The sequence below is a fragment of the Cololabis saira genome, chromosome 16, assembly GCF_033807715.1.
Source record: "Cololabis saira isolate AMF1-May2022 chromosome 16, fColSai1.1, whole genome shotgun sequence".
Lineage (NCBI taxonomy): Eukaryota > Metazoa > Chordata > Actinopteri > Beloniformes > Belonidae > Cololabis > Cololabis saira.
In genome coordinates this window covers 22,311,972-22,328,519 of record NC_084602.1, presented here as the reverse complement: position 1 = coordinate 22,328,519, position 16,548 = coordinate 22,311,972, and the positions used below count along the sequence as shown (strand labels likewise).

The 16,548-nt window shown below is 39.3% G+C and overlaps 2 protein-coding genes across 3 annotated transcripts; one reads left to right on the top strand and one right to left on the bottom strand.

Moving 5' to 3' along the window:
• Positions 1 to 5,467: 5,467 nt before the first annotated feature.
• On the top strand, positions 5,468 to 10,669 carry tpp1 (tripeptidyl peptidase I). 2 transcript variants are annotated; one of them, XM_061743026.1, is made up of 13 exons: positions 5,468 to 5,548; positions 5,933 to 6,007; positions 7,035 to 7,174; positions 7,272 to 7,422; positions 7,817 to 7,938; positions 8,026 to 8,195; positions 8,296 to 8,494; positions 8,646 to 8,834; positions 9,065 to 9,137; positions 9,270 to 9,390; positions 9,517 to 9,678; positions 9,805 to 9,930; positions 10,160 to 10,669. In XM_061743026.1, the coding sequence occupies exons 1-13, from the start codon at positions 5,538 to 5,540 to the stop codon at positions 10,298 to 10,300; spliced, it is 1,680 nt and encodes a 559-aa protein (XP_061599010.1). In that variant the 5' UTR covers positions 5,468 to 5,537; the 3' UTR covers positions 10,301 to 10,669. The 2 variants fall into 2 exon arrangements, with proteins under 2 accessions (XP_061599010.1, XP_061599009.1); XM_061743025.1 differs by having other exon boundaries at positions 5,493 to 5,548; positions 5,930 to 6,007.
• Positions 10,670 to 11,324: 655 nt separating this feature from the next.
• On the bottom strand, positions 11,325 to 16,204 carry yy1a (YY1 transcription factor a). The gene is made up of 5 exons (XM_061743027.1): positions 15,594 to 16,204; positions 12,976 to 13,126; positions 12,671 to 12,731; positions 12,346 to 12,504; positions 11,325 to 12,175 (listed from the first exon to the last, which is right to left on the bottom strand). The coding sequence occupies exons 1-5, from the start codon at positions 16,081 to 16,083 to the stop codon at positions 11,993 to 11,995; spliced, it is 1,044 nt and encodes a 347-aa protein (XP_061599011.1). The 5' UTR covers positions 16,084 to 16,204; the 3' UTR covers positions 11,325 to 11,992.
• Between the last annotated feature and the right edge of the window lie 344 nt (positions 16,205 to 16,548).

The window sequence follows — 16,548 nt, the reverse complement described above, 5'->3', positions numbered from 1 at the left end:
CACCGGCCCTCGAGGACCGACTTTGGACCGACCCCTGGTTTATGCACTTTGTTTATGCTGTCTGTTGCAGCTTTTTTGTACTGTATTTCTCTGCTTTTGTATTAACTGTATTTTATATAATGTGTTTGTGTTACGGCTTCATAAAAGTAAACAATTAGGCTCAATGAGACCACCACATATAAAAAATAAACAAGGAAAGGGGTTAACCCAAAAGTAATGAACCAAAAGGAGATGGAGATCCCAGCCAAAAGGAACAAAAGAGGGGTAAGTACAGGGCCAGCCACGCGATGGGTCGTCGAACTATGCACTTTCCCCACTAAATAAGAAAAAATAGAAAAGCCAGGTAAACCGTTAACCTAAAACAAACCGACAAATCAGGACTACCACCAATCTCCAACTCAAACTAAAATAAGAAAAATAAGGGCTACCTGTTCCCCAAAAAGGGAAACAAAACAAACCTTCCCCTGCTACTGCTGCCCCCAGAGAGAGTGAGAGGACTTCCACCTCCTCCTCTTTATCCCCAACCTCCTGATTGCCAACTGACTGCCAGCCTGTGGAGGAGGGAACCAAGAGGAAGGAGAGGGGGAGAAGACGGCAGCATTAACACACACCTACAGCTGCAGGTGTGGAGCAACCAGATGTGGACAGAGTACTCGACCCCAGTACTTGAGTAAGAGTACAAATACTACTGGTCAAAATTTACTCCGTTACAAGTAAAAGTAGCTCAGTCAAAATATTACTCGAGTAAGAGTAGAAAAGTACTTGCTTTTAAAGGTACTTAAGTATCCAAAAGTAAATTCTTTTAAATTTACTTTAAGTAAAAGTAAGAGTAACAGTAAGAGTAAATTTCTTATTTTCCACATCAGTAAATTACTATATTTTTTCAAAATTAATTTAAGGATCTTTTAACTCTTGTTTCTGAGAATTCGATGTTGAGTTGTTGAAAGCAGAGAGGTAGTTCTGCTTCGGCAGACACAATAAACATTTGAAAATAAATGTCTGTGGTTTGTCTGTGCCCTCGTTTTTTACTCTGTCGAACTCAAACATTGAGTTAAGATAGGGCCAAGGATTTTGTGAAAGTCCCTGCTCCGAGTCCGGCTCATTATCAGACTCAGACGACACAGCTGATTGTCTTTCTTCTCCTGACGCAGGCGTAGCCATTGTTGCGGTCTGTCTTGACTTGTTGCGGCTCTGTCTTGACTTGTTGCGGCTCTGTCTTGACTTGTTGCGGCTCTGTCTTGACAAACGCAGGCTACTTTGGCGGTATCGTTTTGAGGAGGCTTGACGTATTTCCGCTTTACGTACATCCCAGTGGAGAGCGTGCACTGTGATAGGTCTCCTCCTTTGACAAAAACAGCTTGTGTCCAATAGGATTTTAGGGAAGAAGAAAAAAGAGCAGACCTGAAAGTAACGAGTACTTTTCAGCCTTCCTAGAAATTTACTTGAGTAAAAGTAAAAATATTTGTCTTGGAAATGTATTCAAGTAAGAGTAATAAGTACCAAAGAAATCTAATACTCAAGTAAAGTACAAATCCTCTGGATATGTACTTAAGTACAGTACTCAAGTAAATTTACTCTGTTACTGTCCACCACTGGGAGCAACCCATACCTGGCCACACATAACAGTATCTCTTGTAAGGTGACCTGAAAGGTCTAAATAAAAGGAATTATTATTATATACATCTTCACCAAAAAAGGAGATACAAAAATAATAGTTATAGTGACAAATAAAAATACTACCGTTAAAGAGTAACAAAACAGCCATAACAAATGTATATGCATATATGTACACATATTCTTACCATACAGAGAAAGGCTAACGCGATTTACTTCTGTAGGTCTTGGCCATCAGATTTCCATGCTTTACCCTCAGGGACTCTTAGGAAGTGTCTTGAGCTTTTCAAAATATTTTATTAATGGATTCCAAATATTATAAAAACGACCATTGGACCCTCTTAGAGTGTATTTTATCTTTTCCAGTTTTAGATACAACATTAGATCAGTCATCCATACAGATAATTTTGGTGGGCAAGAAGATTTCCAGTGTAAAAGAATTTGTCTCCTAGCTATCAATGTTGAAAAGGCTATTATATCTTTGAACCTAGACATCCTTATACTATCCAGTGGCATGGTTCTGAAAATGGAGGTATACATATTAGGCTGACATTCTATTCCTGTTACTTCAGATATTGTTTTATACACTCCAAACCAAAATGAGTTCAAGGATGGGCATAACCAGAACATACTGTATGTGTTAAGGTTCCAGGGGCACTATGGCATCTACTACAATTTTCATCCATATTGTCAAATATCTTTGCCAACCTGTCTTTAGAGTAATGCGTCCTGTGTAAGATTTTAAACTGGATTAAGGCTAAACGTGCACAGGATGTAGTCCCATTCACCCTACGCACAGCTTCTTCCCAAATACCATCTGGAATTGTCTCTCCCATCCCATTTCATTATCCCACTTAACTTTCAATTTACCATGAATATTCTCCCCTTGTGAGGTGATTATTATGGAGTGAATTCTAGAAATGAGGCCCTTTAGATTAGGAGAGAGTGCAAACATGTCATCCAAAACGGTAGACTCTGATTCATTTGGAAAGTTTGGTGTATTGGTCGAAATAAAGTGACGAACCTGTAATAAAGTAGTCTGAATTAGTAAGATTAAAGTTTACACACAACACATTGAAACTTACGAAAACCACTTCCTTATAAAAATCTTTAAAACTGATAAGGCCGTGTCTTTTCCATCTCAAGAAGGTTGCATCTATGTTAGCTGGAGTAAATGCCTGATTATGGCAAATGGGCGCCTGTATGGAAAACTGAGATAAACCCATATATTTTCAGAATTGATGCCAAATAAGTAAGGTATTAGTCAAAACCGGGTTTGAAAAATATAATGAAATGGATAGTGGGACTCTGGAGGTTACTAATGCCAGGAGCGATGTTGAAAGACATGAATTGTTTTCAGCTTCACACCAGACATTATCTGATGACTGATACCAGTATAGTATTTTCTGGCAATTAGCTGCACAATAATATATCTGTATTTGGCAATCCCAAGCCTCCATCCGAGCGATGTTTTTGAAGAAATGTTTTCTGTATTCCGGGAGTTTTATCAGCCCATATAAATGATGTAATAAACCTATCAATAGACTGAAAAAATGACTTTGGAAAACAAATTGGAAGACACTGGAAAAGGTAACAAAATCTAGGAAAAACATTCATTTTTATACAGTTAATTCTACCAACTAGTGTTAAATTAATGGCAGTCCATCTCTGAAAATCCGACTTTAGCCTATCCACCAACAGGGTGAAGTTTTTAGCAAGCAGTTCTGGAAAAGTTGGAGTCAAATTAATCCCTAAATACTTAAACCCATCTCTGGACATAGTAAATGGAATGTCAGAATTCTGAAGAGAACGAGCCTGGGCATTTATAGGAAAACACTCACTTTTTTGTAAAATCTAACTTATAGCCAGAAAAAACACCAAACGTTTGCAAAAGTGTCAACACATGTGGTAGACCATGAATAGGGTCTGAGATGGTTTTTTTTTTAAATCGCTGCATTGGCTCCCCGTCCGCTTCAGGATTGATTTTAAGGTTCTTTCACTAGTTTTTAAGTGTCTTAACGGTCTTGGGCCATCTTATTTATCTGACCTGCTTTTACCGTATCAACCCTCGCGGACCCTGAGGTCCTCTGGCACCGGCCTTTTAACCATTCCCCCAACCGGGACCAAAACCCACGGTGAGGCTGCATTCAGCCATTATGGCCCTTATCTATGGAACAGCCTGCCAGAGAACCTCAGGGCTGCAGAGAACGTTGATATTTTTAAAAGGAGGCTCAAGACACACCTTTTTAGTTTGGCTTTTATCTGATCTCATTTACCTAGTCTTTTCATCTATTCATTGTGTTTATTTACTTAGTTTTGTATAGATTTCTCTAAAATTTTACACCTTTAGGCATTTTTTACTTTTTTTTAATCTTTTAGTTTTTAGCTCCAGTGTTTCCTCAGGGGGGTCCTCCACACTGGGAGGTGTGCCTGAGTGTGTGTGTGTGTGTGTGTGTGTGTGTGTGTGTGTGTGTGTGTGTGTGATGAGTGTGTGATGAGTGTGTGATGAGTGTGATTTTATTCTTCTTGTAAAGCACCATGTGTTGCATTCTTAATGTATGAATGGTGCTATAAATAAATAAAGTTTGAGTTTGAGTTTAGATGTATAATAATAAATCGTCTGCATATAATGACAAATTGTGGGTCAACCTGCTTCTACGAATCCCACATATTTCTGGCTTTGACTTAAGTACATCTCTGATATGCTTTTACACTATGAACCCCCTAGACCTCTTAGATCATCAGGGACTGGTTTGCTAACTGTTCCTAGGACCAAAACTAAGCATGGCCAAGCCGCTTTCTTCCACTATGCCACTTATAGCTGGAATAAGCTCCCGGAAGACCTTAGATCTGCCCCAACTTTGCCTATTTTTAAAACTAAGCTAAAGACCCTTATGTTTACTTCTGCTTTTAACTGCTGCTAAACCGCAGCACTTTTTATTGACCTTCAGCTTTTATTTCTTACTTCTATTTAAATTTTTAACTTTATTTTTTAATCTAACTGTTAATGTTTTTATTGTGTTCTGTATGATGTTGATTGTAATTCATTGTTGATTGTATTGGAACGTTTTTATGTAAAGCACTTTGAGCTGCTGTGTGCACGAATTGTGCTATACAAATAAATCTGACTTTGACTTTGACTTAAGTGCAATAGAGAGAGGTTCTATAACCAAAGCAAACTGAAGAGGACTGATTGGTGATCCCTGCCGTGTTCCTCCTGTTCCTCTTGGACCAAAAATACATGCTGGATCCGTTAGTTCCTATGAAGCTCCCAGACCCCTGAGGTTCATCTGGTTCTGGTTTGTTGTGTGTCCCAAGAACCAGAACCAAGCAAGGTGAGGCAGCGTTCAGTTATTCTGCTCCTCACCGGTGGAACAAACTTCCTGTAGACCTGAGGTCTGCTCCAACTGTCAGCTCCTTTAAATCAGGCCTAAAAACATTACTGTTTACTGAAGCGTACTCTTAAATTAAATACTTACCTGCTGTACTCTACTGCCCTTATTTTTAATAACTTGTGCTTTTTATTATTTTACCCCTTTTCTTATCATTTTATTTCATTGTATTTGTTGTTTACTGTTTAATTGTGTCTGCCGCTTTTAGTATTCATGTAAAGTACTTTGAATTACCTTGTGTTGAATTGTGCTATACAAATAAACCTGCCCTGCCTTACACTGGTTCTCTGTAAATTCGGCCATTCATTTCTATAGGAATTCTTTTTTTCGCGGTCTGTATTTTTATTTTAATCTACTCTGTTTTTTTAAACACTACAACGTTAAAAGTAAACACATGGGGGTCGAACAGGTACAAATTAAATAAATAAATTTAAAAAAAGGTCTGGATGATCACGTGAAAACGTCACGTGACTCTGCGTCTGCATAACACGCGAGCTGACTTCAGAAAGAGCAGTGAAAGAAGAGGACACAATGAAAACCCTGTGAGTGCCTGAAATAACGACCAATATTATCATATGAGTAGGAAAGAAAGAAGAAATTAGCCAAAGTTCAACCTTATAACGCCGCTGGTATATTGGGACGCGTTTTTGTTGTTGTTGTGATGACCCACATATATATCTGCTGCGAATCTACCAAGTGAAAGTGTATCTGTAATGTCAAAAAGCGGCTACAAACAACTTTTACTAAAATAATTTCAGTGTGACATAATTGACTCACATTGTTATTTACAAAAAAAGAGCCACTGCTTTTGTCATGACCTTGATCAAACTGGCTGCTCCTGTAATATGATTTGTTTTATTAAGCTTCCGCGTTTGTTTTTGTCTCTTTGTGTTTCCTAAAACGTCTCTTGCTTTTCTCCCCAGCAGACTGTCCTTCTCCGTCCTGCTGTTGTTCGCCTCACCAGCCTGGAGTGGATATCTGGAATATGACCAAGACGTGCTGTGAGTAACATGTAAAAGCTATTTCATTCTAATTATACTGCCATAAACAAGGTTTTCCTTTTCGTAAAATCTTTTAATTAATTTTTGAAGTCAGCTTTGCTGCCTTCTCGATAGTACAGAGCAGTCTTGAGTGGCCCAATTTGCATTAAATGTCTATAATCAAAGATGACATCTCAGCAATAATATTATTAGGAATGGAGTTTACACAGAAGAAAAGGTCAGCAACGTTACTGCTCATTTTAAACCCATCAGTCCCGGCATTTATGGTTAAGTTTGTGGCTTTTTTTTTTTTTTTTTTTAAACCTTCATAAACAGCACATCTGAATGACCTAGAGATGGTATTCATGATTTACGGAATAAACACACTTTTAAACAGACAATGGCTCATACTACATTGAAAAAGATGTGCATTTCAGTGTATGGTATAACACTCTGGAACAATCTTGATGAAAGTGTGAAGGTCTGCAAGAACATCAGGCTATTCAAATTTTTTTTTCATTGTCTTTTTTTCTTACTGTGCATGATGCTTTTCTTTCTTTTTTAGCTACTTTTATTATGGTGATTGTTTTTTTTTTTTTTCATTGACTTTTTTTTCTTCTCTACTGTGCTTGATGCCTTTCGTTTTAGATACTTTTATTATTGACTCACTTGTCTTTTAATTACTTTTCTATTGATATACTTTTATATGTCAAGAAGAAGGGTATATACTGTATATATGTATTATTGTTGTTATTATTGTTATTGCTATTATTATTCTTTTATATATCGGATATTCTTATATTGCAAGAAGGGGCCGGACTAGATAAGCATTCGCTTCTTCCTGTCCCTTCTTGAACAAAACTGGTTGTGCTTTATTATTGTTGTTGATGCATGGTGTGTTTTTTTTTGTTTTGTTCAAGATGAATAAAGATCAAATCAAATCAAATCAAATCAAATGACTGAGTCTGACAATATGTTTAGTTCAAAAAGATGGTTATTACTTGTTTTTTTTTTAAGTGTTCATAAAATGTTTACCCTCTTTTTTCAGGATACCACAGGACTGGACTCATGTCGGCCGAATTGATCCTTCGGAGGAGCTGCAGCTGACTTTTGCGTTGAAGCAGCAGAATGTTCAGCTGTTGGAGGAGACGCTCAGGCTGGTGTCGGACCCCGACTCAGCTCAGTACGGTACGCCTCTGGGTGTACTTTGGCAGTCCTAAAAATATATATCAAATTTGGACACTTGCTTTATTGAAAACTAAGTGACACAGTTTTTCCTCCACAGGTAAACATCTCAGCCTGGAAGAAGTCGCTTCTCTTGTATGTCCATCCGAAATCACACAGAAGGTGGTGCGTCACTGGCTGCAGAGTCATGGGGTTTCAGATTGTCTGACTGTTCACACTCAGGACTTTTTACAGTGCACCATGACTGCAAAGTAAGTAACTTGTTCTCCTATTTTTTTTGCATTGTTCATTCTTCTTACACAATTCCCTTTCCACAGATAAAGTTCATATTTCCTACTTGAGTTCTGCACAGATTTACATCTTGTGAGACACTTCCTCTTTCTGTGGTTATGAAAAAGTCCACCAAAATTCAGAAACCATGGTCATATTCGTTGGAATCTAATAAAAAATAGCACAGTACCCAAAACACCAGGCAGGTATTAAATACTTTAGCAAGAAGAACAATGACATTTTCTTGGATTTATAGAACTTCCATTTTCCATAATGAAAAATGCCTTTAAAAAAAAAAACTAAGACAGAATTGCATGTGTTTCTAATATGACAATGTGAAAACAAACGTTTTTTTTTTTTTTTTACTGTATTAAGGGTTGCAGAAAGGCTGCTTCCAGGAAGTAGGTTCCATCGTTTCTCCAGGGACGGCCTGTCTATAGCGAGGTCTTCTGCTCCTTACTCTGTCCATGACGACGTTCATCAACACCTCGATTTCGGTTAGCACCTTTCCCACAGATGTAAAGCTACTGCTGTGTATTTGGGTAAAGATCAGTCCTAATACTGTTGGCTTTGTGCTTCCGTAGTTGGAGGTCTTCATCGTGTTCCACCTCCGAGGAAGAACCCCAGTAAGAAGCAGCAGCAGTCTAATACGGGGCTGCACGTCGGAGTGACCCCTGCTGTCCTGAGAGCTCGCTACAACCTGACAGCCGCTGATGTTGGGTCGGCTCAGAACAACAGCCAGGCTGTAGCTCAAGTATGCATAAAATCAGGCTGTAGTAAATTATCAAATATTGCCTGTAGGCCTTTTAGTTTTTCTTTCACACGTTTTTTTTTTTTTTTTTTTTCTGTTTTAGTTCTTGGAGCAGTACTACCACCCCGCCGATTTAGCTGAGTTTATGAGCATGTTTGGTAGAAGCTTCCAGCATCTGTCTAAGGTGGATCGAGTGGTCGGCACCCAGGGAGGAGGAAAGGCCGGTCTGGAAGCCAGTCTGGATGTAGAGTACATCATGAGCACAGGGGCAAACATCTCCACATGGGTCTTCACTAATCCAGGTCTGTATGAATCAGACTTTCTTTGATTGTGTGTATTGTCACGTCTTTTTTCTTTTTAATATTTAAAAGTATAGTATAATATAGTTATGATATGTGACCTAGTAAGAAAAAAACAAGCTTTTTACATCAAGAAATATTTCTTTCCTTCTAGGCCGTCATGAGACCCAGGAGCCCTTCCTCCAGTGGATGGTCTTGCTCAGCAACATGTCCGACCTGCCGTGGGTTCATACTATCAGCTACGGAGACGACGAAGACAGCCTGTCAACAGCATACATGATGCGCATCAACACAGAGTTTATGAAGGCCGGTGTCAGGGGGATCTCCCTGCTCTTTGCCTCTGGTCAGTAATTGGAGGGGGTTGGGCTGCAATGACTGTAACCTCCTTTTTTTTTAGCACCTAATCAAGACTGTTAGAACAAAATGCTCAAATGTCTTGTGAAAAGGTCCCTTGATTGAGAAACTTTTTGTGGACGCATCTGTAGCAGGCAACAATGCCCCAAATTTGTAAGATGCACATCATCATTACTTGCATCATCAATCTTTCTTTCCCCGTTGACGTGTCCTGCTCAGGGGACAGCGGTGCTGGATGCAGACACATGGGTAAAGAACAGAACTCCTTCAGACCCAGTTTTCCAGCCTCAAGGTAAACCTCTAAATAAAACAATTTGCTCCAGGTTGATGTCAGGATTATCTGTAAAGCAAAACAAGAACCCGGGGAAAAAATAAAATCATTATATACTGATGTCGAGATATTAAAAGCACCTCTTGATTCCAGCCCATATGTGACCACAGTTGGAGGAACGTCCTTCAAGAACCCATTTAAAGTCACATATGAGGTCACAGATTACATCAGTGGAGGCGGTTTCAGTAATGTCTTCAGCATGCCAAACTACCAGGTAATAATATCACATCAGTTACCTATCAGCTAGAAGATGTTTGTAATGATTATTGCATTAATTCCCAGCACTGATTCCAATCAGTGCATGTGACTCGAGTGCTGATGGATACTTGTGTTCACTCAGGTGAGCGCAGTACAAGCGTACCTGAAGACCATCGCAGCATCTCTCCCCCCTAAGTCCTACTTTAACACCAGCGGCCGGGCCTACCCAGACATAGCTGCCCTGTCTGATAACTACTGGGTGGTCTCCAACAGAGTGCCTGTCCCCTGGGTGTCTGGGACCTCGGTAAACTATCAAACATGATTACATGTCTCAGATCTATTTTTTTAAATCCCCGTCTTGCTGAAAAAGATGGAGAAGTTAAATCGCCTTAATGTCATTGTGGCTTTTATGTTTTACTCACATGTCCAGGCATCGACCCCTGTGGTTGGAGGCATGATCTCCCTTATCAATGGTCAGCGTCTGTCGAAGGGGCTGCCGGCCCTGGGCTTCCTCAACCCACGCCTCTACAAGCTCAAAGGACAGGCCCTTTTTGACGTAAGTTGGAGCTGTTAAAAGGCTTTCATTTTCTCTTGACTCCTTGAAATTCCAATAAAACTCAAACTGACTTGCATAATGGTCAAGTTAATATTGCAAAATGTAAATCCAAGGAATTGATTGAATTTATAACTTTACAAATGGTGACTCAGTAAACCTGTTTTTTTCTTTTTTTTTGCAATCATGCTTTGGTTTTAAATATCTTGCATTCTTCTTTTGTGTTTTTTAGGTGACTGAAGGTTGTCACCTTGGCTGTCTGGACGAGCAGGTTCAGGGGAAGGGTTTCTGTGCTGCGCCATCATGGGACCCAGTTACTGGATGGGGGACACCAAACTACCCTGAACTTCTAGCAGCCCTCCTGACGGAGTGAACATTTAGAATCCATCAAAGTTGAAACACCAATTACTTTAAAGGCTGGGCAGTGGAATAGCGACACTCCACGCCATTGCCTTTTGATTTATTTAAGTAAATGTTCAAGTTTGAATCATTATTTACATCTTGCTCATTTCCACTTATCATTTTGACGATAGCTGCATCACATCTTCTGTGAAATGGGTTTTTTGTTAGCTTCAAATCGACATTTTTAAGTCAGGAATTGTGACAGATTTTAGCGAACTTTTCCTGCAGTTTACTGCTGACATGGATCTTCCATCATATCCAAAACACCTGATACTTGAAATGGAAAGGATTTGCGTTATGCTTCAATTAAATAAAAATGTGATGAAACCTCTGAAACAAATATTTCGTATGTACACCAACTCTATTTTAAAACATTTAAAGACGATACAACATTTATCACATCTGATAGTCTTTAGGTCTATTTTGTGACACTACTCGGCAGGGAGCTTGGAACAACTTTCATTTAACAACAGATGTGTGTACACCTTTTAAATGTTTGTGTGCATAAAGCAAAACATGAATATTGTGGCAAAACGGGGTTTTTAAAACACGATTTTACTTTGATTTTTTCTGTGGCCATGAACTAACAAAATGCACTGTAATGTGTTGAAATGTGTGGGTTCAAAATTCTACCCACCAGCAATGTTGCACTCATTTTTTATCTGACTGTAAAACCTCAAATCACGTGTGTAACGTGAATGAATGCTTGTGTGGTTTTCTGGTGATTAAAGGTGAAAAAAAAAGTGGATGTATGCCTGGATGCTGCTGTAGTAATTGTCAGTTGTGCACATCTAACGGCACACCGAATTCCTTATCACTATTTTTACTTCCTTATTTCTCTTTTAAAAAGGGAAGTCCAGTTATTAAACAATCAATAACCTGATGACAAGACTAATTTAATTAAGTTCTCCTTAAAACAAGTGGTTTGTTTAACTTAAGTCTCACCTGTATCAAACTTATAACTGAGGGGACAAATGACACATTTTGAGATGTGGTGCAACGGAGAAGACCATTTTAATCATTTATCACTATTGGAAATCACATGGCTATTATCACAGGATATTGATATTGCATTGTAGAAAATGAAAAATATGCAAGGATCACCCAATCTCCTTTTTCCTCATAATAGTCCTATGAAGGAGAAAGAGGGGAATAAACAGACTGTAACCTCTTCCGGGAAGACCTATGAGGACAACTTTAGTACGTATATTATCACAAAGCTTATTTCAAACAGTGTACAATATGCACACTAGGGAGAAAAGTACAAAATTGAAAAAGTTATTGTAGATGATCAATTGAAATTTGAGGGATATTGCAAAAAACCATGTTTAAATCAGTTACACGAAAGTATGTATTTTTCTTAGGTGTGGATCCATGATTGAACATCTTTCTAGAGAAGAAAGCACTGAATGTTCCATCCAGAGTCAAGTGTGGGAGGCCAGGCCAAGAGGGGGTGGGGGTTGTCACAAGCTCCTTGTTCAAACCTCCATGTGCATTATAAAAAGTTCACAAAAATCTTATCTTTCTGGATTTCATGTTGCAGGAATACAAAGGGACTTGTCTCACAACAAAGCAGGCCATGGAACATAAGTCTCTGTGGAGGAGCGGAGGTGGGGGTAAACCCCCCAGTCGTCGTTCCTAGCTCGGTTTATTCATGGGTGACTCACTGGTTGTTTTTTGCTTTGGCGTGTGTGAGGATGTGAGATTTCAAGTTGGTTGACTGAGCAAATTTTTTGTTGCAGCCGTCAAAGGGACACACGTACGGGCGGTCTCCAGTGTGAATACGCACATGTGTGCGCAAGTTAAAGTCCAGAGAGAACCGTTTGCCGCAGCCTTCGAACGTGCACTGAAATGAGAAAGAAAAAAGGAAAAGCTCCAGCATTTTTCAAACCATGATCACAGATATGAATTGCTAAGTTTACAAGTAATAATCCCAAACACAGAGGCAGCAAATATCAGTATATACAGCTTTTTCTAGAAGAAAATGATCACATAGAAGGTGAAAAAAAAACGTACTTGGAAAGGTTTCTCTCCTGTGTGTACGAGTTGATGCCTCTTCAGTTTTGAACTTTCCACAAAAGCTTTGCCACACTCTGCACAGACATGTACACGAGGGCCGTGGGTATGCAAGTGTTTCCTCATCGCCGAGTTGTCCCTGAACATCTTTGTACAGCCCTGAAAAAAAAAAAAACACAGTAAAGTACATCAATAATAGTATTAGAAAATATTTACGTCTCTATGCCCTTAAAAGACACAACTCTGTAAATACGGTTTGTGTATTAAACGTTAGTCTTTTGTATACAAGTGTATATACTAATACAGAGAAAAGTACATCACTCACTTTATGTGGACAGGCTATCGTTCTTGGAGCATCATCCTCCTTTATTTTTCTTGGTTTCATTCTGCAACATGAATGAAAATGGTCAAAATCACAACTGTCAATATTTGTCCATTGGACAGTTACTATCATTTCCTGGGTTTTAACTCCACCTTAGTAGGTTTAATCGTTAATCCTTCAATTAACAAAAACAGGATTTATTACCCGTTCTAAATGCACAGTTAAGATATCATTATAGCAGTAGTTGTAAAAGATTTATTATTTCATTAAATTTGCTAATGGCCCTTGGTTTTAACATTAACACCTACCGTGCAAACTCTGCCAGCTGCTTGGGATCGGAGAGGTCGATGCCTGGGATGCCTCCAGGAGGCAGCTTCTTTCCAGTCATATATTCAGAATAGTCTGGGGGAGAGTTTTCTCCTGTGATCTGCTCCTCGTGGTCTATGTCTTTCTTGTCATCTAAAAAGAAGTTTTTGATCAATAGTTACCATTACAGGCAAAGAAATTCATGAGTGCATTGCATAGGAAATTGTGGGTAAAAACGTAAAAGGGGTTTTAAAATACGTACAAGTTAGCACATGTCAATTTGCAGTCAGTATATAAATTCCATTGTTTTTAATTACTGAAATGTAAAACTTTTTCAATAGAGATGAACGTCTCATGTATGTTTACAAACATCATACCTGTCAAGTCTCCCGTTTTGACAGGGAAACTACCGTATTTTACCCCCGTCCTCCCGTATTAGTATTTTCCCGTAAATTTCCCGTTTTATAATATAATAATTTTTAAACAGCAAAGTGAATTTCCATTAACCTCAGAACTGCCACCTGCTGTACCGAGTGGCAGTTCTCTTGAGGTTAGTGGCAACAATGGGAGCAAACTCTTAACAACAAATCAGAGATGGGTGGATGCAACCAGAGAGAGAAGAGGCATTTCAATGTGTATTTAAACTGAAAATACTTAAAATACTTAAAATAAATAAGTGTGCTTTAATTCCCATTTGTGTTTTCATTTAGGCTATATTATAGGAATTAGACAGGAATGTGTCCACAGCATTTCAGTGTCAAAAAAGGTCGGCAATCAGATTCTGAACATAATTGTAGTTTGTAAGTGGTTGACAGGTAGATATTTTGGATTTTTTGTAAATCTGTCTTAAAATGTAAGATACTGGACCTCGGTTGGACTGGTGGGACCCTTATTTTTAAATCCAAAACTTGACAGGTATGACAAACATGCATGTTTTTCACAATTCTCATTAGCTATAAAAACCCAATTAAGTTTCTTATTTTATCTCAAATTGTGACAATATAACTAGGGTTGCCAACCTTCCCTTGAAAAACGGAATCGTCCTGTATTGAGCTGAAAAGGGACGCACTTTGTCCCGTATTACTGTGAGAGTCAAAAAATAGTCATATATGGCATTGAGCTGTTGAGTTCACAAGTTATTTTTTTCCGTTTTACTACAACTGTAGCCTAAAGTCATGGCCTTTGAGGAACAAATATGTTTACAAGTTTTCTATAGACTTTCTGTTTGCACTTTTGTTATTGCACTAAAAATGTACACTATTACAGAATGGATGTTCTGCTTTGTTTTTATTATTTTCTATTAATTTATACAATTTTCAGTTAAAGAGGGCAGGTTTCTGTTTAAGAAAGATACTTATTTTATTCAGTTCATTTTGTTATTTTGTATTAAAGTGAATTGCTGGATAATAATTTGTTTTCCATGTGTTCATGGCATTCAAAAATATGCACCCAATTCAATTCAGGTTCGAGTCAAACAGTTAAAAAAATCGTTTCACTCAAAAAAAAAAAAAGGGGGCTAAAAAAAATTCACCACGCCAGGAAAGGTGAAGGCTGTCCCTTATTTATTTTTCAGGGAGTTGGCAACCCTAGGTATGACAAACATGCATGTTTTTCCCAATCCTCATTAGCTTTAAAAACCCGATTAAGTTATTCATTCCATCTCAAACTGTGACAATATAACCCAGCCATAGTTTAAGATTATCAGGTTAAAGTGAATTCGTGTTATTCATCGTTAGAGTGTGAATTTAACGTATTAAATTTATTTATTTCCCTTATTTATTTTTCAGAGAGTTGGCAACCCTAGGTATGACAAACATGCATGTTTTTCGGAATTCTCATTAGCTTTAAAAACCCGATTAAGTTATTCATTCCATCTCAAACTGTGACAATATAACCCAGCCATAGTTTAAGATTGTTATCAGGATAAAGGGAATTCGTTTTATTCATCGTTAGAGCGTGAATTTAACGTATTAAATTATTTATTTCCCTTATTTATTTTTCAGGGAGTTGGCAACCCTAGGTATGACAAACATGCATGTTTTCCCCCCAATTCTCATTAGCTTTAAAAACCCGATTAAGTTATTCATCCCATCTCAAACTGTGACAATATAACCCGGCCATAGTTTAAGATTGTTATCAGGATAAAGGGAATCCGCGTACAGTCTTAACAGCGTAAAGGCTGATTCATGGTTCCGCGTTAAATCGGCTATTATTGTTTTACACTCCAGCTCTCGCTCCTGTCTACGCCGTCGCTTTAACGCGGAAGCATAGAGCAGCCTGAACGTCCGAGGGTCCGTGAACGCAGCGCGGCTGCTGAGTGAACTGCGCCACAGCGGCCTCGCGGAGCCGCCGCCGTCTCCGCCATCTTCCTCGGCCAAATACACGCCATTTTTTCGGGCCGCCATACTTTCTCGACCGGGGAAATATGGCGGCGCCCATCGACACATAAAACATGGCTTCCTTTAAAAACAAAAACAATTCCCCATGAAGTTTAAGTGCCCAAAAGTTGCGATAATAGTCCATTTTTCGTGCAATCCCCGCGGGCTCGGCCTGGGCGTCGTCCCGCGGAGAACAAAGCGGCGGAGCTGCTTGCAGGATTTCACCCAGGACTATAACTTACCAGATGCCCACATAGTCACCGAAAACTCCCCCTCCAAAGTCTTGATCTGGACCTGTTTCTGCTCCCATTTTCGGCCCATTTCCCCTCCGCTTAGGTAGCTCTTTTTGCCGGATTTCTTCCCGCTTCCACTCTTCTTCATCCGGCCTGCAGACGAGCTTTTCCCCGCCACGGCGACCAGAGTCTGCTCGATGTAGTCCTCCTCCACGGCGGGCACCGGGATGAGGATCTGGTCCTCGAAGCCGTCATCCGCATGCAGCTCGGAGTCGTCCTCGCCCACCACCTCCTCCCGGGTCTGCACCAGGATCACCTCCTGCGGGTGCAGGTGGTGCGGGTCGTCCAGCGGCTGCAGGGCGATCATGGGCTGGTGCTCCCCGTCCTCTCCCACCACCGTAGTCTCGATGGTCTCCACTTCTATCTCGTGGAGTTCCACTATTTCGGCAGGCATTTCCGATCCGTCCGTTTCTATGTACAGGGTATCCCCCGACGCCATGGTTAAAATTTATTTTCCTTCCTTGTCTGCTAGTTATTATTATTGTTTTACACTCCAGCTCTCGCTCCTGTCTACTCTCAGCCTTCCTCCTCCCACAACTCTCCACTACCGTACTCTCGCCGCCACAGTGCTCTAGTTATCAAGTCTCGCGAGACTTCGATCACAACAGTCTATCATAAGTAACTTGCTACACTAACAAATTCTGGAAAGATGTATCCCGATTTATTATAGATAAAATTGACTCTGACTTCACTCTGTATTGGAAAAATGTATTGTTTGGTTTCATCAGTAATGAAAGAAACAAATCTAGAGAATCTTTTGTAATCAATTTAATAATTATTCTTGCAAAGTTTCATATTCATAAATCCAAATTCAGTCATTCAAAACCCCTTTTTTAATTTTTGAGAATGAAACCAAACAATACTTGAGTTCCATCTCTGACTCAAATAACAAAAAAGCTGTAAA

Bases quoted from the DNA above. Each gene is read 5' to 3' on its own strand.
- tpp1 (XM_061743025.1), top strand. The intron at 7,175-7,271 runs GTACGCCTCTGG...TTTCCTCCACAG, and splicing joins CCCCGACTCAGCTCAGTACG to GTAAACATCTCAGCCTGGAA. The intron at 8,196-8,295 runs GTATGCATAAAA...TTTCTGTTTTAG, and splicing joins ACAGCCAGGCTGTAGCTCAA to TTCTTGGAGCAGTACTACCA.
- yy1a (XM_061743027.1), bottom strand. From the start codon at position 16,083: ATGGCGTCGGGGGATACCCTGTACATAGAAACGGACGGATCGGAAATG. The intron at 12,732-12,975 runs GTAGGTGTTAAT...TTCATGTTGCAG, and splicing joins CAGCTGGCAGAGTTTGCACG to AATGAAACCAAGAAAAATAA. The intron at 12,505-12,670 runs GTGAGTGATGTA...TTTTTTTTTCAG, and splicing joins CGATAGCCTGTCCACATAAA to GGCTGTACAAAGATGTTCAG.